Genomic DNA, 17,968 nt, shown 5'->3' on the forward strand with positions numbered 1-17,968 from the left:
ATCCTGCTTATTTAACTTCTATACAGAGTACATTATGCAAAATGCCAGGCTAGATTAATCACAAGCTGGAATCAAGATTGCCAGGAGAAATATCAACAACCTCAGATATGCAGATATGACACCACCCTTATGGGAGAAAGCAAAGAAGAACTAAAGAGCCTTTTGATGAGGGTGAAAGAGGAGAGTGAAATAACTGGCTTAAAACTCAACATTCAAAAAACTAATAAGGTCACGGCATCCAGTCCCATCACTTCACGGCAAATATAAAAAGTAGAACCAGTGGCAGGTTTTATTTTCTTGGGCTCCAAAATCAATGCAGTCGGTGACGCAGCCACAAAATTAAAAGACACTTGCTCCTTGGAAGGAAAGTTATGACAAACCTAGACAGCATATTAAAAAGCGGAGATATCACTTTGCCAACAAAGGTCCGTATAGTCAAAGCTGTGGTTTTTCCAGTAGTCACATAGGGATGTGGGAGTTGGACCAGAAAGAAGACTGAGTGCCGAGGAATTGATGCTTTTGAACTGTGGTGCTGAAGAAGACTCTTGAGAGTCCCTTGGACTGCAAGGAGATAAAATCAGTCAATGTTACAGTAAATCAACCCTGAATATTCATTGGAAGGACTGATGCTGAAGCTGAAGCTCCAATACTTTGGCCATCTGATGCGAATAGCCAGCTCATTGGAAAAGGCCCTGATGCTGGGAAAGAATGAAGGCAAAAGGAGAAGAGGTAGACAGACAATGAGATGGTCTGACAGCATCACTGACTCAATGGACATGAATTCGAGCAAACTCCGGGAGATAGTGAAAGACAGGGAAGCCTGACATGCTGCAGTCCATGGGGTGGCTAAGAGTCAGACACTACTTAACAACTGAACAACAACGTGAATCAGTTTAACTTCTCCAGTCAAAGAAAAAATGACTCTCAGGTTAGATGGTAAAGCAAACCCAACCTCACATGTATGTGAGAAACAGCCATGAGGGAAGCAGGCGGCGACAGACAGAAGGACAGTGGAGGCACACTAGGCAAACAGGGCGGGGGGGCAGCATGGCGACGAGACAAAGGGTGGGACTCAGGACAAAACTGACATCTGTCCACGGCCGGCAGCAGTCACAGGGGACACAGGGGAAGGGGCAGAAACAGACTCGTGCAGGAATGCAATTCACTTCTCTGCCAACAACAGAGCAGATGGACAAAAAGTAAGCATACGTGACCCACCACACAGTCAGGTGGTGACGCTGACCAGTACACACGTCGGCCACTGACACCCAGAAGACAGAGCAGATCCCCTGTCCAAACTGTAGAAAACTGAAAACTGACTCCATGTTAGAAACACAAGAAGAACCTCATGAAACCCAAAAAGTTCAAAAGAGAACAACTTAAATTCTCTGATCAAAATGCAATTAAAACTAGAGCAACAACAAAACCAAGAAATCAAAAGATGCTTTTAAGACTTACTCCTCAACAACTCTTGGACCAGAAAAGAGACTGCACACCAAAATGACAGCACTTCCAGACAGCACTGATAAGGAAAACACACTATCAGAACTTAAAGAAGAGTCTTTAAATATTAAACACTTTTTTGAAAAGAACAGAAACAAACTAATCAATCATCTAAACACCTAGAGAAAAGAACGAAAGATAAACTGGGAAAGAGCAAAAGAAATTAACTATAAGCAAAAAGTGATGCATTAAGAAGCAGAAAACAAGCACAATTAATTTAATAAAAATATCCAAAAGGTGAATCTTTGAAGAAGAAAAATCCCCACAGTGCAAATAGCCAATCCAACCAAGAAAAAAAAGAGAGAGTAAATACAAGGGAAATAATCACAGGAACGAAGGGAATTAAGAGAATAGTAAGCAATAACTGCACTCAAGTCTACATGAATAAATCCAAGAAACTGGATGAAACTGATAATTTTCTAGGAAAACAAAATATCTATAGCTGACCCCAAAAAAAGAAAGAAAAACATTAAAGGATTTTCTTCCTCCAAACAGAAACAAAACAGAAGAGCACCAGGTCCCAAAAGTTTCACAAACTCTCCCAACACCGTACAGACCAAACGGGCATGAGCCTGTGTACTCAGGCAGTCAGCTGTGTTCGACTCTTTGCAACCCCATATAGTTCAATACTATTCAGCAACTCTACAAACACATCAGAAAGAAAACATCAAAATGATGTCTATGAAGCAGGTGTAACTCTGATGCCAAAACCAAAAAGAAGGTACACACCAAAAAGAAAAATGGCAGACCCGGCTTACTCAGGAAAAGCAAAACAGATGCTAAATTAGCCAGCAGAAAGCACCCAGCAGAGCCACCGAGTAATTCCACGTCAGACCCAGGGAAGGGCATTCCAGGAGCTCAAGAAAGTCTCAGCGCTAGCAGCTCCCGTGAGCACAGTTCATCACATGACTATGTCTAAGGAGAGAAGCCACATGATCATCCCATAGGTGATTTAAAAAAAAAAACCTAACAATTCAACAATAATTCTTCATTTTTATTACAAATAAGATGCTCAATAAAATGGGCAGCACAGGCTCTTCCCTGACACATGGAAGGCATGTGTCTCATTCCAAACCCATGTCTGCCCCACGGGGAAACCCCAAGGGTGCCTGGCAAGAGATGCCCAACACCAGCATGACCACTCCCCAGAATGCTAGAGGATCTGTTCACACAAGCAGGGAACAGAAGGAGCCCAGAATACAAAAACTGGAAGGGAAGTTTAAATATCACTATTTGCAGCTGCTAATAGATACCTGGATACCTGGAAAACCCAAGAAATTAACTAAAATACAGCAGAATTCAGCAAAGTAGCAGGGGACAAAATAACACGAAGAAATCAAGAGTAGCCGTATGTGTGTACATAAACAGAGAACATGCAGAAGAGACTGCTAACCACACATTCAGAAAGACACGGGGCTCGCCTGGCAGTCTGGCGATGAAGACTCCCTCCACGTGTCCACTCCAGCGGACATGAGTTTAACCCCTGGTCAGGGAACTAGAATCCTTCAAGCAATGTGGTACAGCAAAAAACAGTAACAGTAATAATAAAGGAAATGTGAGAGCGTTACAGAAGAGGAGACCTAAAAAGCAACTGACAAAATACAATACCTTAAGAAGCGAGACTCCATGTCACAAAGACGTCTCTGTCCCTAATTTGTACATTTAACACAATCCAATCCAAAGCCAATCAAGTTTTAGGGATGCAAATATACGTATGTGTCTGGTGAAGGGACTGGGTAAAGAACAGGCAGGCTAATTCAAAGTTCATATGTAAAGATAACCTAGAATAGACAAAAAAAAATTATGACAAAAAAGCAATGAGTTCTCTGAGACACTGAAACACAGCATTCAGTTCAGTTCAGTTCAGTCGCTCAGTCGTGTCCAACTCTTTGCGACCCCACAAATCACAGCACGCCAGGCCTCCCTGTCCATCACCAACTCCCGGAGTTCACTCAAACTCATGTCCACAGAATCGGTGACGCCATCCAGCCATCTCATTCTCCGTCGTCCCCTTCTCCTCCTGCCCCCAATCCTTCCCAGCATCAGAGTCTTTTCCAGTGAGTCAACTCGTCACATGAGGTGGCCAAAGTATTGGAGTTTCAGCTTTAGCATCAGTCCTTCCAATGAACACCCAGGATTGATCTCCTTTGGAATGGACTGGCTGGATCTCCTTGCAGTCCAAGGGACTCTCAAGAGTCTTCTCCAGCACCACAGTTCAAAAGCATCAATTCTTCGGCGCTCAGCTTTCTTCACATTCCAACTCTCACATCCATACATGACCACGGGAAAAACCATTGCCTTGACTAGACGGACCTTGGTTGGCAAAGTAATGTCTCTGCTTTTTGTCACCCTGCTTATTTAACTTATATGCTGAGTACATCATGAGGAACACTGGGCTGGAAGAAGCACAAGCTGGAATCAAGATTGCTGGGAGAAATATCAATAACCTCAGATATGCAGATGACACCACCTTTATGGCAGAAAGTGAAGAGGAACTAAAAAGCCTCTTGATGAAAGTGAAAGAGGAGAGTGAAAAGGTTGGCTTGAAGCTCAACATTCAGAAAACAAAGATCATGGCATCTGGTCCCAACACTTCATGGGAAATAGATGGGAAACAGTGGAAACAGTGTCAGACTTTATTTTTGGGGCTCCAAACTCACTGTGGATGGTGATTGCAGCCATGAAATTAAAAGAAGCTTACTCCTTGGAAGGAAAGTTATAACCAACCTAGATAGTATATTAAAAAAAGCAGAAACACAGCATAAGGCCTTAATAATTAAGACAGAGACAACAACTGCACACAGGGACAACGCAACAGCTCATAAGCAAACGTCATCAGTCCTGAGAGGGCAGTGGCGGTGGACGCGTCACACATCCTGGCTTCAGCACACAGTGCAGAGCAACAGCCACTGAGACAGCGCACCGCCGGCAGCAGACAAACACGCAGACCAGCGGGACAGAACGGAGAGCCCAGAAATACACTCACACACAGACAGCAGGCGGATCTGCCAAGGGTGCCCGGAACACACACGGGGAAAGGACAGTCTCCACAACAAACGACGCCAGGAAACTAAGCTGAACCTGGAAGACAACGAACTTGGATCCTATCGTACACCACAAGTGCATGACAACTCAAAGTCAATTAAAGACTTAAACGGAAGACCCCAACCTGTAAAACTCCAAGGAGAAAGCAGAACGTTGGTTTTGACTTTCATGGGTATGACACCAAAAGCTCCAAATAACAGAAACAAACAAACAAAAAACAGCTGAGTGGGACTACAACAATTAAAAAAGCTGCTGCAAAGCAAAGGAAGTAACTATTGGCGTGAAAAGGCTTCCACAGAACTGGAGATGTTTACAGGAAGATCTTCCTTGACGCACAGTGGGGTTACATCCTGATAAACTCATTGTAAACTGAAGATGAACTGAAAATGCATCTAATACATCAAACTCAGCAAAGGTCACAGCTTAGCTTGGCCTTCCTGAAATGTGCTCAGAACAATCACATTAGCCTACAAGTGGGCAAAACATCTAGCACAAAGCCTATTTTACACTAAAGTATGGACTGTCTCTTCCTGATGGCTCAGTTGGTAAAGACTGCCTGCAACGCAGAAGACGTCGATTCAATCCCTGGGTCGGGAAGATCCCCTGGAGGAGGGCGTGGAAACCCACTCCAGTATTCTTGCCTGGAGAATCCCATGGACAAAGGAACCTGGCGGGCAACAGTCCATGGGGTTACAAAGAGTCAGACAGGACTGAGCAATAAGCACAGACACAGCACAGATGGACTATCTCATGTAACAGACTGAACACTGTATTGAAAATGAATACAGAACACTGTCAGGGCAGCAGCTGTGCACTCCTGTGATCTCAGGGCTGACGGGGTGCTGCCCGCTGCCCAGCATCATGAGACAGCATCATCCACCCCGCATTATTGGTCCAGGAAAAGATCAAATTCAGAACTGGAAACGTGAATGCGTATCACCTTCACATCATGAAAAGTCAAAAACTGTAAAGTTGTTAGACCATCCACCATAAGTAAAGCATGATGTGTCTCTAACACGGGGTTAACCTCCAAAACATGTAAGGAACTCCTACAATTCAACAGCTCAAAAAAAAGAAAACTAATAAACCACCCTATTATAAAACGGGAGGAGGACTTGAACAGACATTTTTCTAAAGAAGACATACAAGCAGCCAAGAGGAGCATGAAAAGATGCTCAGTGTCACTAATCATCAGGGAAATGCGGATCAAAACCACAGGGAGATGTCACCTCACCCCTGGCAGAACAGCCTATGATCAAAAACAAGAGAGTGAAAGTCAGCGCTGGCGAGGACACAGAGAACCCGGAACCCGGGACACTGACAGCAGAGATGCAGTATGGCACAGCCGATACGGAAAACAGCGTGAAGCTGCCTCAAAAATTAAAAACAGAACTACCATGCGATCCAGCAATCCCACTTCTGAGCACTCGGAGAAGAAAATGGCAACTCATTCCAGTATCCTTGCCTGGGAAATCCCATGGACAGAGGAGAGCATGGTGGGCTACCCATGCTCCACAGGGTCACAGCGAGTCAGACACAACTTGGAAACCAAACCAAAGGGCTTCCCTGGTGACTCAGCTGGTGGGGAATCTGCCTGCAGTGCAGGAGCCCCAGGTTCATACCCTGGGCCAGGAGGATCCCCTGGAGAAGGGAATGGCAACCCACTCCAGTATCCGTGCCTGGAGAATTCCACGGACAGAGGAGCCTGGCGGGCTACGGTCCACAGGGTCACAAAGAGTCGGACATGACTGAGCGACTACCACCACACATACAATTCAGTGACTCCATTTCTCAGCATTTATTTGAAAGAATTAAAATCAGGATCTCGGACAGATGCCCGCCATGGTCACAGCAGCCCAGACATGGAGACAACCTCAGTCCCATATGCAGATGAAGGAGATGAGGTATATATGGTGGACATTTCAGACTTTAAAAAGAACCGAATTCTGCCATGTGTGACGACACGTATGGACCTTGAGGACATTATGCGAAGTGAAATAAGCCAGTCACAGAAAGACAAACACTGCGTGACTCCACCTGTATAAAGCATCTAAAACAGTCCAGGGACTTGCCTGGTGGTCCAGTGGTTAAGAATCTGCCCTGTAACACAGGAGACCCAAGTTCAAACCCTGGTCAGGGAACTAAGATCCACATGCCACTGGGCAACAAAGCCCGCAAGCCACACAGAAAAGATCCATAATGATCCAAGGAAGATCCCCGGTGCCACAACTAAGGCCCAACACAGCCAAAGAAAATAAATGAATAAATTTTTAAAAAATAAATAAATAGTCTCGTTCAGAGAGTAGAACAGTGGTTGCGAGGGGCTGGGGCCGGGGAGGACGGGAGCCGCTAATCACCAGGAAGAAAGCTGCAGGGAAGCAAGACGACGCAGTTCCAGAGCACGGCTGGCAACGCTGCACCCGGACGACAGGATGTGGCACTCACACCGTGCGTGCAGTACTGCACTGTGTATGTAGTAGTGCACTGTGCACGCCAACCTGTGAAGAGGGTTCAGTTCAGTTCAGTTCAGTCGCTCAGTCGTATCTGACTCTTTGCGACCCCATGAACTGCGGCACGCCAGGCCTCCCTGTCCATTACCAACTCCTGGAGTTTACCCAAACTAATCTCCATTCAGTCGGTGATGACATCCAGCCATCTCATTCTCTGTCATCACCTTCTCCTCCTGCCCCCAATCTCTCCCAGCATCAGAGTCTTTTCCAATAAGCCAACTCTTCGCATGAGATGGCCAAAGTATTGGAGTTTCAGCTTCAGCATCAGTCCTTCCAATGAACACCCAGGACTGATCTCCTTCAGAATGGACTGGTTGGGTCTCCTTGCAGTCCAAGGGACTCTCAAGAGTCTTCTCCAACACCACAGCTCAAAAGCATCAATTCTTTGGTGCTCAGCTTTCTTTATAGTCCAACTCTCACATCCATACATGACCACTGGAAAAAACATAGCCTTGACTAGACGGACCTTTGTTGGCAAAGTAATGTCTCCTCTTTTTAATATGCTATCTAGGTTGGTCATAACTTTCCTTCCAAGGAGTAAGCGTCTTTTAATTTCATGGCTGCAATCACCATCTGCAGTGATTTTGGAGCCCCCCAAAATAAAGTCAGCCACTGTTTCCACTGTTTCCCCATCTATTTGCCATGAAGTAATGGGATCAGATGCCATGATCTTAGTTTTCTGAACGCTGAGCTTTAAGCCAACTTTTTCACTCTCCTCTTTCACTTTCATCCAGAGGCTCTTTAGTTCTTCTTCACTTTCTGCCATAAGGGTGGTGTCATCTGCATATCTGAGCTTATTGATATTTCTCCCAGCAATCTTGATTCCAGCTTGTGCTTCATCCAGCCCAGCATTTCTCATGATGTACTCTGCATAGAAGTTAAATAAGCAGGGTGACAATATACAGCCTTGACATACTCCTTTTCCTATTTGGAACCAGTCTGTTGTTCCATGTCCAATTCTCACTGTTGCTTCCTGACCTGCATACAGGTTTCTCAAGAGGCAAGTCAGGTGGCCTGGTATTTCCACCTCTTTCAGAATTTTCCACAGTTTATTGTGATCCACACAGTCAAAGGCTTTGCCACAGTCAATAAAGTAGAAATAAATGTTTTTCTGGAACTCTCTTGCTTTTTCAATGATCCAGTGGATATGTCAGCAATTTGATCTCTGGTTCCTCTGCCTTTTCTAAAACCAGCTTGAACATCTGGAAGTTCATGGTTCACGTATTGCTGAAGCCTGGCTCGGAGAATTTTGAGCATGACTTTACTAGCGTGTGAGATGAGTGCAATTGTGCGGTAGTTTGAGCATTCTTTGGCATTGCCTTTTTTTGGGACTGGAATGAAAACTGACTTTTCCAGTCCTGTGGCCACTGCTGAGTATTCCAAATTTGTTGGCATATTGAGTGCAGCACTTTCACAGCATCATCTTTTAGGCTCTGAAATAGCTCAACTGGAATTCCATCACCTTCACTAGCTTTGTTAGTAGTGATGCTTCTAAGGCCCATTTGACTTCACATTCCAGGATGTCTGGCTCTAAGTAAGTGATCACACCATCGTGATTATCTGGGTCATGAAGATCTTTTTTGTACAGTTCTTCTGTGTATTCTTGCCACCTCTTCTTAATATCTTCTGCTTCTGTTAGATCCATACCATTTCTATCCTTTATGGAGCCCATCTTTGCATGAAATGTTCCCTTGGTTTCTCTAATTTTCTTGAAGAGATCTCTAATCTTTTCCATTCTATTGTTTTCCTCTATTTCTTTGCACTGATCACTGAGGAAGGCTTTCTTATCTCTCCTTGCTATTCTTTGGAACTCTATATTGAAATGAGTATATCTTTTCTTTCCTCCTTTGCTTTTCACTTCTCTTCTTTTCACAGCTATTCGTAAGGCCTCCTCAGACAACCATTTTGCTTTTTTGCATTTCTTTTTCTTGGGGATGGTCTTGATCCCTGTCTCCTGCACAATGTCACGAACCTCTATCCATAGCTTATCAGGCACTCTGTCTATCAGATCTAGTCCCTTAAATCTATCTCACTTCTACTGTATAATCATAAGGGATTTGATTTAGGTCATATCTGAATGGTCTAGTGGTTTTCCCCACTTTCTTCAATTTAAGTCTGAATTTGGCAATAAGGAGTTCATGATCTGAGCCACAGTCAGCTCCCAGTCATGTTTTTGCTGACTGTATAGAGCTTCATCTTTGGCTGCAAAGAATATAATCGATCTGATTTCAGTGTTGGCCATCTGGTGATGTACATGTGTAGAGTCCTCTCTTGTGTTGTTGGAAGAGGGTGTTCTCTTGGCAAAACTCTATTAGCCTTTGCCCTGCTTCATTCTTTACTCCAAGGCCAAATTTGCCTGTTACTCCAGGTGTTTCTTGAGTTCTTACTTTTGCATTCCAGTTCCCTATAATGAAAAGAACATCTTTTTTGGGTGTTAGTTCTAAAATGTCTTGAAAGTCTTCACAGAACTGTTCACCTTCCACTTCTTCAGCATTACTGGTCAGGCACAGACTTGGATTACCGTGATATTGAATTGCTTGCCTTGGAAACGAACAGAGATCATTCTGTCATTTTTGAGATTGCACCCAAGTACTGCATTTCAGACTCTTTTGTTGACTATGATGGCTACTCCATTTCTTCTAAAGGTTTCCTGCCCACAGTAGTAGATATGATGGTCATCTGAGTTAAATTCACCCATTCCAGTCCATTTTAGTTCGCTGATTCCTAGAACGTCGATATTCACTCTTGCCATCTCCTGTTTGATCACTGCCAATTTGCCTTGATTCATGGACCTAACATTCCAGGTTCCTATGCAATATTGCTCTTTACAGCATCGGACCTTGCTTTTATCACCGGTCACACCCACAGCTGGGTATTGTTTTTGCTTTGGCTCTGTCTCTTCATTCTTTCTGGAGTTATTTCTCCACTGATCTCCAGTAGCATACTGGGCACCTACGGACTGGGGAGTTCATCTTTCAGTGTCCTATCTTTTTGCCCTTTCATACTGTTCATGGGGTTCTCAAGGCAAGGATACTGAAGTGGTTTGCCATTCCCTTCTCCAGTGACGACATTCTGTCAGACCTCTCCACCATGACCCGTCCGTCTTGGGTAGCCCCACACGGCATGGCTTAGTTACACTGAGTTAGGTAAGGCTGTGGTCCATGTGATCAGATTGGCTAGTTGTCTGTGACTGTGGTTTCAGTCTGTCTGCCCTCTGATGCCCTCTCTCTGCCTACCATCTTACTTGGATTTCTCTTACCTTGGACGTGGGGTGCCTTCTCTCTGCCGCTCCCACGCCACGCAGCCATGCAGGTCTTAGGTAAAGTACTCTTATCCCAATAAATACATAATTTTAAACTCTAAACACAAATGGCAGTTTGGAGCATGGCTAAGCTAGCCCCTAAAACCAATAGGGGAAGAAATGGACTCTTTTAATAACCCAGACAGGACTATCAATAAATCATCTGGAAAAAATTAAGGTCAGATCCATACCTCACACCATATGCCCGAATAAAATACAAATGAATAAAAACTTTAAAAGCACATCAACGAGAATGAGAAGAAAACATAGGATTTCTTTTTAACCTTGAAGCAAAGAAGCCTTCATCAACTACAACTCAAAATCCAAGCGCCACACATGAAAGCTGACGGATCTGATGGCGTGAAAGTGGCAAAACAGTGAGGATGACAAAAGGTGGCAGCAGATGCCCTGAATCCAGCTGACACTCAGCGAGATCATCTCCATAATCAACAGGGAAAACAGGGTCAACAACGTGGCTTTCAGAACACGAACCAAGTCAAGGGAAAGGACGCTCTGAAGGAAAATACAAATGGCTCTTTGATACATAAAAAGATACCAAGTTCATTCATCACATAGGCGAGGCAGACTGTCCCCCTCTGAAGCCTGATCACACTCAGCGTGGGAGCGGCTCGGGGACAGGCACCCACAGCTCCCCGAGGGTGTGTGGATTGGGGCACCCCTCTGGTGGGGGGAGCTGGCAGTGTATCCTAACAAGCAAGGTCTGAGTCTTCCGATCCGGAGCATACAGCCTACATACACGCATCAGACGACATACGAACCAGTCATTCGTTCTGTCACACTCAAAGACTGGAAAAAAACCTAGGTTTCTATCAACAAAAGACTATGTTAAATTGATTCTGACATATTCATATTCAAACCATTCTGCAGTTGTCAACAAGGAAAAGAGAAGCTCTCTGTACTGACAGGGGAAGACCTCCAGGACTTTTTGGTTTGTGGCAGGGGGCGGGGGGGTGCGATAGATCTCTTATTCAGGTGATAAACATATTCTTATATATGTGGAAGGACAGGTAAGAGCCCAGCAACAGAGTCACATGTGGAGACAAGGACCTGGCCCGCTGGGATGGGGAGACCTTTACCTCTCTACTGCAAGCTTCCTTGTGTGTCTCTTTAATGTGTGTTTCTGGATTCATGCAGTTACTCACCTGGGGGCACCAGGTTTCAGCTGCAACTCTCGGGATCGTCCCTCTTCGCTGCATCATGCATGATCTTTCAGTTACTCTGCGCAACCCCGTGGACGGTAGCTCACCAGGCTCCTCTGTCCATGGGATTCTCCAGGCAAGAATACTGGATTGGGTTGCCATTTCCTCCTCCAGGGGATCTTCCAGACCCAAGGCTCAAACCCATGTCTCCTGCACCTCCTGCACTGACAGGTAAAATCTTTACCTCTGTGCCACCTGGGAAGCGCTAGTTGCAGCATGGGGGAATCTTTATTTGTGACATACAAACTCTTAGATGCAACATGTGGGATCAAGTTCCCTGACCCTGCATTGAGAGTCTGGAGTCTTAGCCACTGGACAACCAGAAAAGTCCCTTCCTTATACGTTTTTACTTTTGAATTACATAAACTTTTCAAAAAGCACAAGGCACTGGAACAGTTAGACTGTGGTCTGTTCACACCATAGAACGGCAGACCCAGTGACAAAAAGAAGCAACGTACAGATACATGTGACAAGCAAGAAGAACCTCCAGGGAATTACACCAAATGAAAAGAGCCAGTCCCCAAGGGCTACATACTGTCTGATTCTGTTTGTATAACACTCTTGAAATGACATTAGGAAAAAAGAGGACAGGTTGGGGCTTCCGAGGAATTCAGGAGGGCGTGGGTAGCAGGAGGCGGGCATGGTTACAAAGTGGCACCACGTGACAGAGACAGCCCATATCTCCACTGCATCCTCACTGGCGTCCTGGGTGTGACGCAGCTACAGCTTCCTGAGAGACTGGGTAAAGGCACACAGGAGGCTCGGAATCAGCTCCCACAATGTGAACACGTAACATGGCAATATACAAAGTTTAAGAATGAAAAAAGAAAAGACATCGGGCTGTTGGCATCCATGCCCGAGACCGCCAGGTGGACAGAACAGAGGATACATTCAGCCTGGCCTGGTTCCTGAGCGCCAGCCTCCTGGAACATGGGGACCATAGGAGGGGAGCCCCGCTCGGCTCACCCTTTCCTCTGGTCCCAGGGGGAAAGGGGAAGCAAGGAGAGGAAGGGTGCCCTTTCCAAAGCACAAGCTGCCTTGTGGTTTGACACTGCGGGCACCTGGGAGATGCTCATCACTGCAGCAAGACCTACCCGACACCGCTAGGGCTTCCGCTCATCCAATCCCACCCATGCCTGCCTGACTTCACTCTCGCCCAGATGGCCATCCTGGCTCTTAAGACAGAACCCTGCCCGCATGCTGCCTGTGGGGCCCTCCTCCACGGGCCTCCAAGCCTTCCCACAGATGGGCAGCAGCACACACTGCCAGAGAGGAGGCCGGACAAGGTTGCACCCCACAGCAGCAGGCAGCTCTGGCCTCGACCACCCCCTCCCCAGTGTAAAATGAGGGCAGAGCCAGCTTTAGAGCTTTCCAGCTGCAGGATCCTTTCTTCAAACACAATCATCCCCAGAGAGTTCACATAGAATGGAGGAGACCAGAGCTGCTCTGGGTGAAGGGAGAGGCAGCAGGCAGCTGGGGTGACTAGAACCCCCCAGTTCCGGGGCCCCTCCCACCACTGGTCTGGCAGCTCTCCACAACCCCACACTGATGACGCTGTGGATAAAGCCCAGGTTCTGGGGCTGGACTCATGGTCCTGCTCCCAGCCTGCCCTGCACTTTGCGGCCTCGGGAAAACAGACACCCCCTCTCCCCGCCTCCCTGCTCTGACCAGCAGCTCTAAGACCAGGTGGGGTTGGTGCCCGGCCATTCCAGCCATCAGGGCAGCAGAGCTGACCCCGGAGGACAGGTTTGGGCAGCCGAGAAGTCAGCCCAGCGGGTCGACCAGAGGCTGAAAAGACGTCCAGGTCACACTGCCAGAGCTGCAAAGGCCAAGTGCAGCAGGCAGACTGATGCTGCAAACTGGCCCCTGGGCAAGAAGAGCCAGGATGCTGAAAGGGGACTGGGGGGGTGCAGGGACCAGCTGGGACATAAGCCCTGCAAGTGAAGCCTTTCTGGACCCTGGTTCTGGAGCCCAGGCCCGTCTCCCACCCTCGCGAGCTCATTAGCACCCTGGCAGGAAGAGGGCAGGCCGGGGCAAGGATCCAGCTCCTCGTTAGCACAGCCACTGAGAGCTGGTGCTGAGGGCAGCCAGGCCCGGGCAGAGGCTGCTGGGCTACCGTGGGAGGGACTGATTCCGGGCTGCTGGTGTGAAATGAGTCCCTTTCCAAACACTTGGCAGGAATGGATTATGGATCCCAGTGGAGAGCAGCCAGAGGTGGCTGGGCGGGAGGTGGGGGGCTGCCCCCAGCTGGCGCTGACTCCTGAGCAGAGCTCCGACGCCCCCTCATCTCCTGAGGGGCCTGCCCTCCATCCTCCCCAGGCAGGATTCCACCCCTCATCGCCACCCCGTACCCTCAATATCCAGCTTCCAAGTCGGTGCACATGCAGTCTGCATCCCCCCACACAAGCCACATCCAGGGTCTGGCTTGGGCATCTGAGGACAGACACAGACAGACAAATGCCTGCGCATAGTGCCTGGTCCCGAAGCCCTATAAATGCTTGACTAAACAACTGGACACCTTTCCACAGGACCTGGAGAGCAGCCGCGGCCAACAGTGGGCTCACTCTAACCTCCTTTCATCCAGCTGCACTGGGAACCAGAACTCCAAGTTCCAGGCCAGTCTCCCCCCGACCCCAGGCAAAAACACACTTCCAGACCTGGACTCCCTAATGCCCCCGACCCTTGCCTGGCTCTGCTTGAGAACATCGGTTCAACACTAAGGGAAGTTCAGGATTAAGTCTTTACCAGGGTAACCACCACCATCACCACAGACATCCTCCAAGGGACAGGGTATCCTCCGGGGTGTAAGTACGCTCCCATCTGTCCTCCAGGACTCAGCAGAGCAGGAGTGCTGGGCGGGCAGGGCGGCAGAGTGGTGAGCAGGCTCGGGAGCCAGCGGGCTGGGTTCAAATCCCGGCCGCTCACTTATGGGCCTGTGACTCTGGATAAGTTACCCAGCCCTAGGAAGTGTCCTGATCTTAAGAATATAAGGAACCCAGCAGCTGCCTGGCAGACCCCAGGGGTCCATAAGCAGTGGTGACCATCACAGCTACGATACGAAGAAGGTGACAAAGGTTGGTTCTCCTGTGTTCCCACTAGTGTGCCTCACAAGCAGGCCGGAGCCAGCTCTCTGGAGCCAGAGAGTTGCTCAGAAGTGGGGCAGCCACACCAGCCTCCAGGGCACTCCCTGACTCCCACAGTCCCTCCCAGGGCCTTGAGCCCATTACTTCGACAACAGCACCTCCAACTCACCCTCTATCACTGGTGCTCCGTTCTCTATCACTCCACTCAACTTTCTTCATGACAATTATCACTATTTAAAATGGTGCTATTTATTACAGCAACAGGAACGTTACATGTCAGGTTCACTACTGTGTCTCCAAGATGATAGCGTGCGCTAATGTTTGTGGCATGAGTGACTGCCCTACACGGTGACTTTATCCACGCTTCTTCTCTGATTCTCACGTCTGGCTCCAAGAAAATCTGTGAGTGCTATCTGCCTCCTCCTCCCTAAGGCACACACGCAGGACAAGGACATTCAGAGCAGAGAGCAGGGATAAGTGCAAGGACCAGCATCAAACACCCCAGGGCAACAGTGCTGGAGGAGGCAGAACAGGCCCCTTCACTCTGACCTGTTCACTCTCCCTCCACTTTAGTCTTTCATCACCCACTCCTCCATTTACGGATCCAGTGAACACTTACGAGCCAGGCACTGCTGGGTGCTCTGCCAGAAAACAGCCAAACTCAGAGGCTGCTACCTTCACAGCCCAGCAAGTCCATCATTACTACTGATGTCACAAATCACAATTCAAACAACAGAAAGAATTACGGCTGGACTAAGCCACCCAGATTAAATTCCTCTTGTAGCAAATAACACAATCAAAACAAACCCAGCAACCACAGACATGCCTGTGCTTATTAAAAAAAAAAAAAAAAAACAGGTCTAACCAACAGTTCACTTCTCCCAAACACTAGCCAGAGAGCAAGAAAACTCTCAGTAACAAGCAGGGTGCTGTGTGCTGGAAGCCATGGGCACAGACATGGGTGAACCAACCCAGGGGAGGTAGGGGACAGTCGCAGTACAAGGCATCCTAAGAGGAAGACACAGACAGTCTCATACCAGTGAGAAAAGACATGGGATGTGCAGGAAGTAAGAGCTTGTGCCCTAGCAGGCCACACGAAGCAAGTGGTGGAAGATGTGGCTGGAGCAGAAGGCAAGAACCAGGTCCCGACCGAACATCACCTTACAGGAGGGGACTTAAGGACTGCCCACAAGACCCAAAACCCCCAGACAGCAGTGCCCGTGTCTAGACACCCACCTCAGGGCCTGCAGAGGAGCACCCAGGGAAAGCAGCGGGGATACAGTCAGGGCAAACAGGCCAACAGAGGAGGAGAGAAATGTGCAGGGGGCCAGGAAGCTACACCTTCTCCAGGAAGTCTTCCTGGACTGCCACTCCTGGGCAAGGATTTGCTGAACCAGGTTTCTACCGAGGACCTGCAGTGTATGAGGCTGAGCCACCAGGAAGTACCACTGTAACAGGCCAAAGCACTCCACTACTGACACGCTTGCCCTGGTTCTCACCCTGCCACTGTGTCCACACTGGGGCTATAGTGAGGAACAGTCGCAAACCCTGCCTCACCGGGACCCAGGATAAAGCAGAAAAGAAGCAAACAAGTGACAAACACAAAACATAAAGTGCTGGGAAGGAAAAGGGAAGGGACCTGAACCAGGGTAGCGATAGGAAAGGGTGGTCAGGAAAGTGGGCTGAGACCCACTGGAAGGACGGTGAGGTGCCATCCAGCCAGGAACCAAGACGTGAGCAGGAAGAGGGCAGGGGAGGAGAGAGCCAGGCGTAGCTGCCATGGCAGAGGCCCTCTAGTCCCGCTGCTCCACCCGCAGAACTTTCTGCCGTGACCGCAGTTTCCAGGCATGCGCCTTGCTAGCTAGTGGGCGCCACGCCGGACGGCGCGCGTGGAGCCCAGAGGGCATGAGTGAGACTTGAGTCTCCCGACAGGAGGCCCCCGAAAGGCGTCCACTGAGGCAGCACAGATCGGGGTAGGCAGAAAGTGGACAGGCGGGAGAGCCCTCATCCTCGGTACCCAGGAGGCACGTTTCAAGCCAAACGTGGAGGGAGGGCAGGAAGGCCCGGAGAGAAGGCACGCGGGGCCGGGCTCTCCCTCGACGGCTGCCTCCCACGCGCGGGCGAGGAGGACCATCCCGGTGCCCAGCAAGTGGGCACCGGGGCCCCTGGACAAGCGCCCCGCCCCCGAGGCCCGCCCCGCCCCCGGCCCGCCCCCTGCAGGCCTCAGCTCACGGCAGCCCCGCCCCTCCCGGAGGCCCGGCCCGCCCCGCGCGCGCCCCGCCCCCGGCCCCGCGGTCCCCGCGCGCCGCTTTCGGCGCCGCCTCCGCCTCGGGGAGCGCGGCCCCGGGCCGACCCAGCCTCGCCGCGGCGGTCCGTCGCCGCCGGCCCGGCTCCGCCGCGCGCAGCCGCCTCACCTGGACCTGGGTAGCTCGCGGGCGCGCTCCGTGCGCTCTAGGCGGACGGGGCGGGGCGGGGGGCGGAGCCAGGACCCAAACATCACGTGATGACCCTCCCGCGCGGCGAGGGCCGCGAGGCGCCCCCGCCCGTCGCGTCAGCCCCAACGCCTCGAGCCAGCCAATGGCCGCAGAGCCACGGACGCGCCGAGGGCGGTGTCCGACTCGGAACTACAAGTCCCAGAGGGCCCCGCGCGGGCGGCGGAAACGGCCTGGGACGGCGGCCGACTGGGCCAGAAAGCCTGCGCCCGGCGGGTGCGCTTGCGGTCGCCGGGATGTATGGTTGTCGAGAGCCACGAAGTACCGCACGTCAAGGACCGGCCTCGGGGCCGACTTACTCGCTTCTCCAAGGCTATGACTTCCCATCTGCGGAGCAGGGTCACTTAGACACGAAGTGGGAGGACTCGCTTCGGAGGCCCAACCAGATCTCAAGGGTCTGAAAGGCAGAGCCGCTGCAACGCAGTGGCTACGCAGGGCCGGGACTCGAGAGCCGAGGACAGAAGGGTCGGCGCCCAGGTTTAGGACGGCCCACGCGGACTGCCGAGAGGAGCCGCGCCCCTGGACGCCGCGCCTTGATCCGCACCCGCGGGGGCGCAGAACAAAGCCTTTCGCGGAGGGCCTTGTGGGGACGGGTGTCCAGAGCGCCCGGCTATGGAGCTGAGGGTGCGGGGCCACGCCCCGTGCTGGGGGTGGGGTGGAGGGAAGGAGGGGAAACGGGACCACACCTCCTCCAGGACGACCGCCTGCAGAGTGTGCTTCCTGCCGACCCAGCCCCCCATCCCCCAACGGGGTAGTCTAGCGGCATCCCAAGCTGTTTTGGCACCAGGGACCCGTGGAAGACAATTTTTGGGGA

The 17,968-nt window shown here is 49.9% G+C and overlaps 1 protein-coding gene across 8 annotated transcripts in view; it reads right to left on the reverse strand.

Moving 5' to 3' along the window:
• TSNARE1 (t-SNARE domain containing 1) overlaps positions 1-17,764 on the reverse strand; it is a 113,779-nt gene extending 96,015 nt beyond the window's left edge. For 7 of the 8 annotated variants that reach the window (XR_016039283.1, XR_016039282.1, XM_088844483.1 and 4 more), the window contains exon 1: positions 17,454-17,764. Coding sequence is in view for 5 of the 8 variants with exons in the window: in XM_088844483.1 (XP_088700609.1) it covers positions 17,454-17,481 (28 nt within the window). In the remaining 3 variants the exon portion in view is untranslated. Of the gene's footprint in view, positions 1-17,076; positions 17,193-17,453 lie in introns of those variants that run through there. The other variant, XM_055432696.2, reaches the window with a different exon arrangement.
• Between the last annotated feature and the right edge of the window lie 204 nt (positions 17,765-17,968).

Source organism: Moschus berezovskii, chromosome 16 (genome assembly GCF_049115385.1).
Source record: "Moschus berezovskii isolate FMDL1 chromosome 16, NW_MosBer_1.0, whole genome shotgun sequence".
Classification (NCBI taxonomy): Eukaryota; Metazoa; Chordata; class Mammalia; order Artiodactyla; family Moschidae; genus Moschus; species Moschus berezovskii.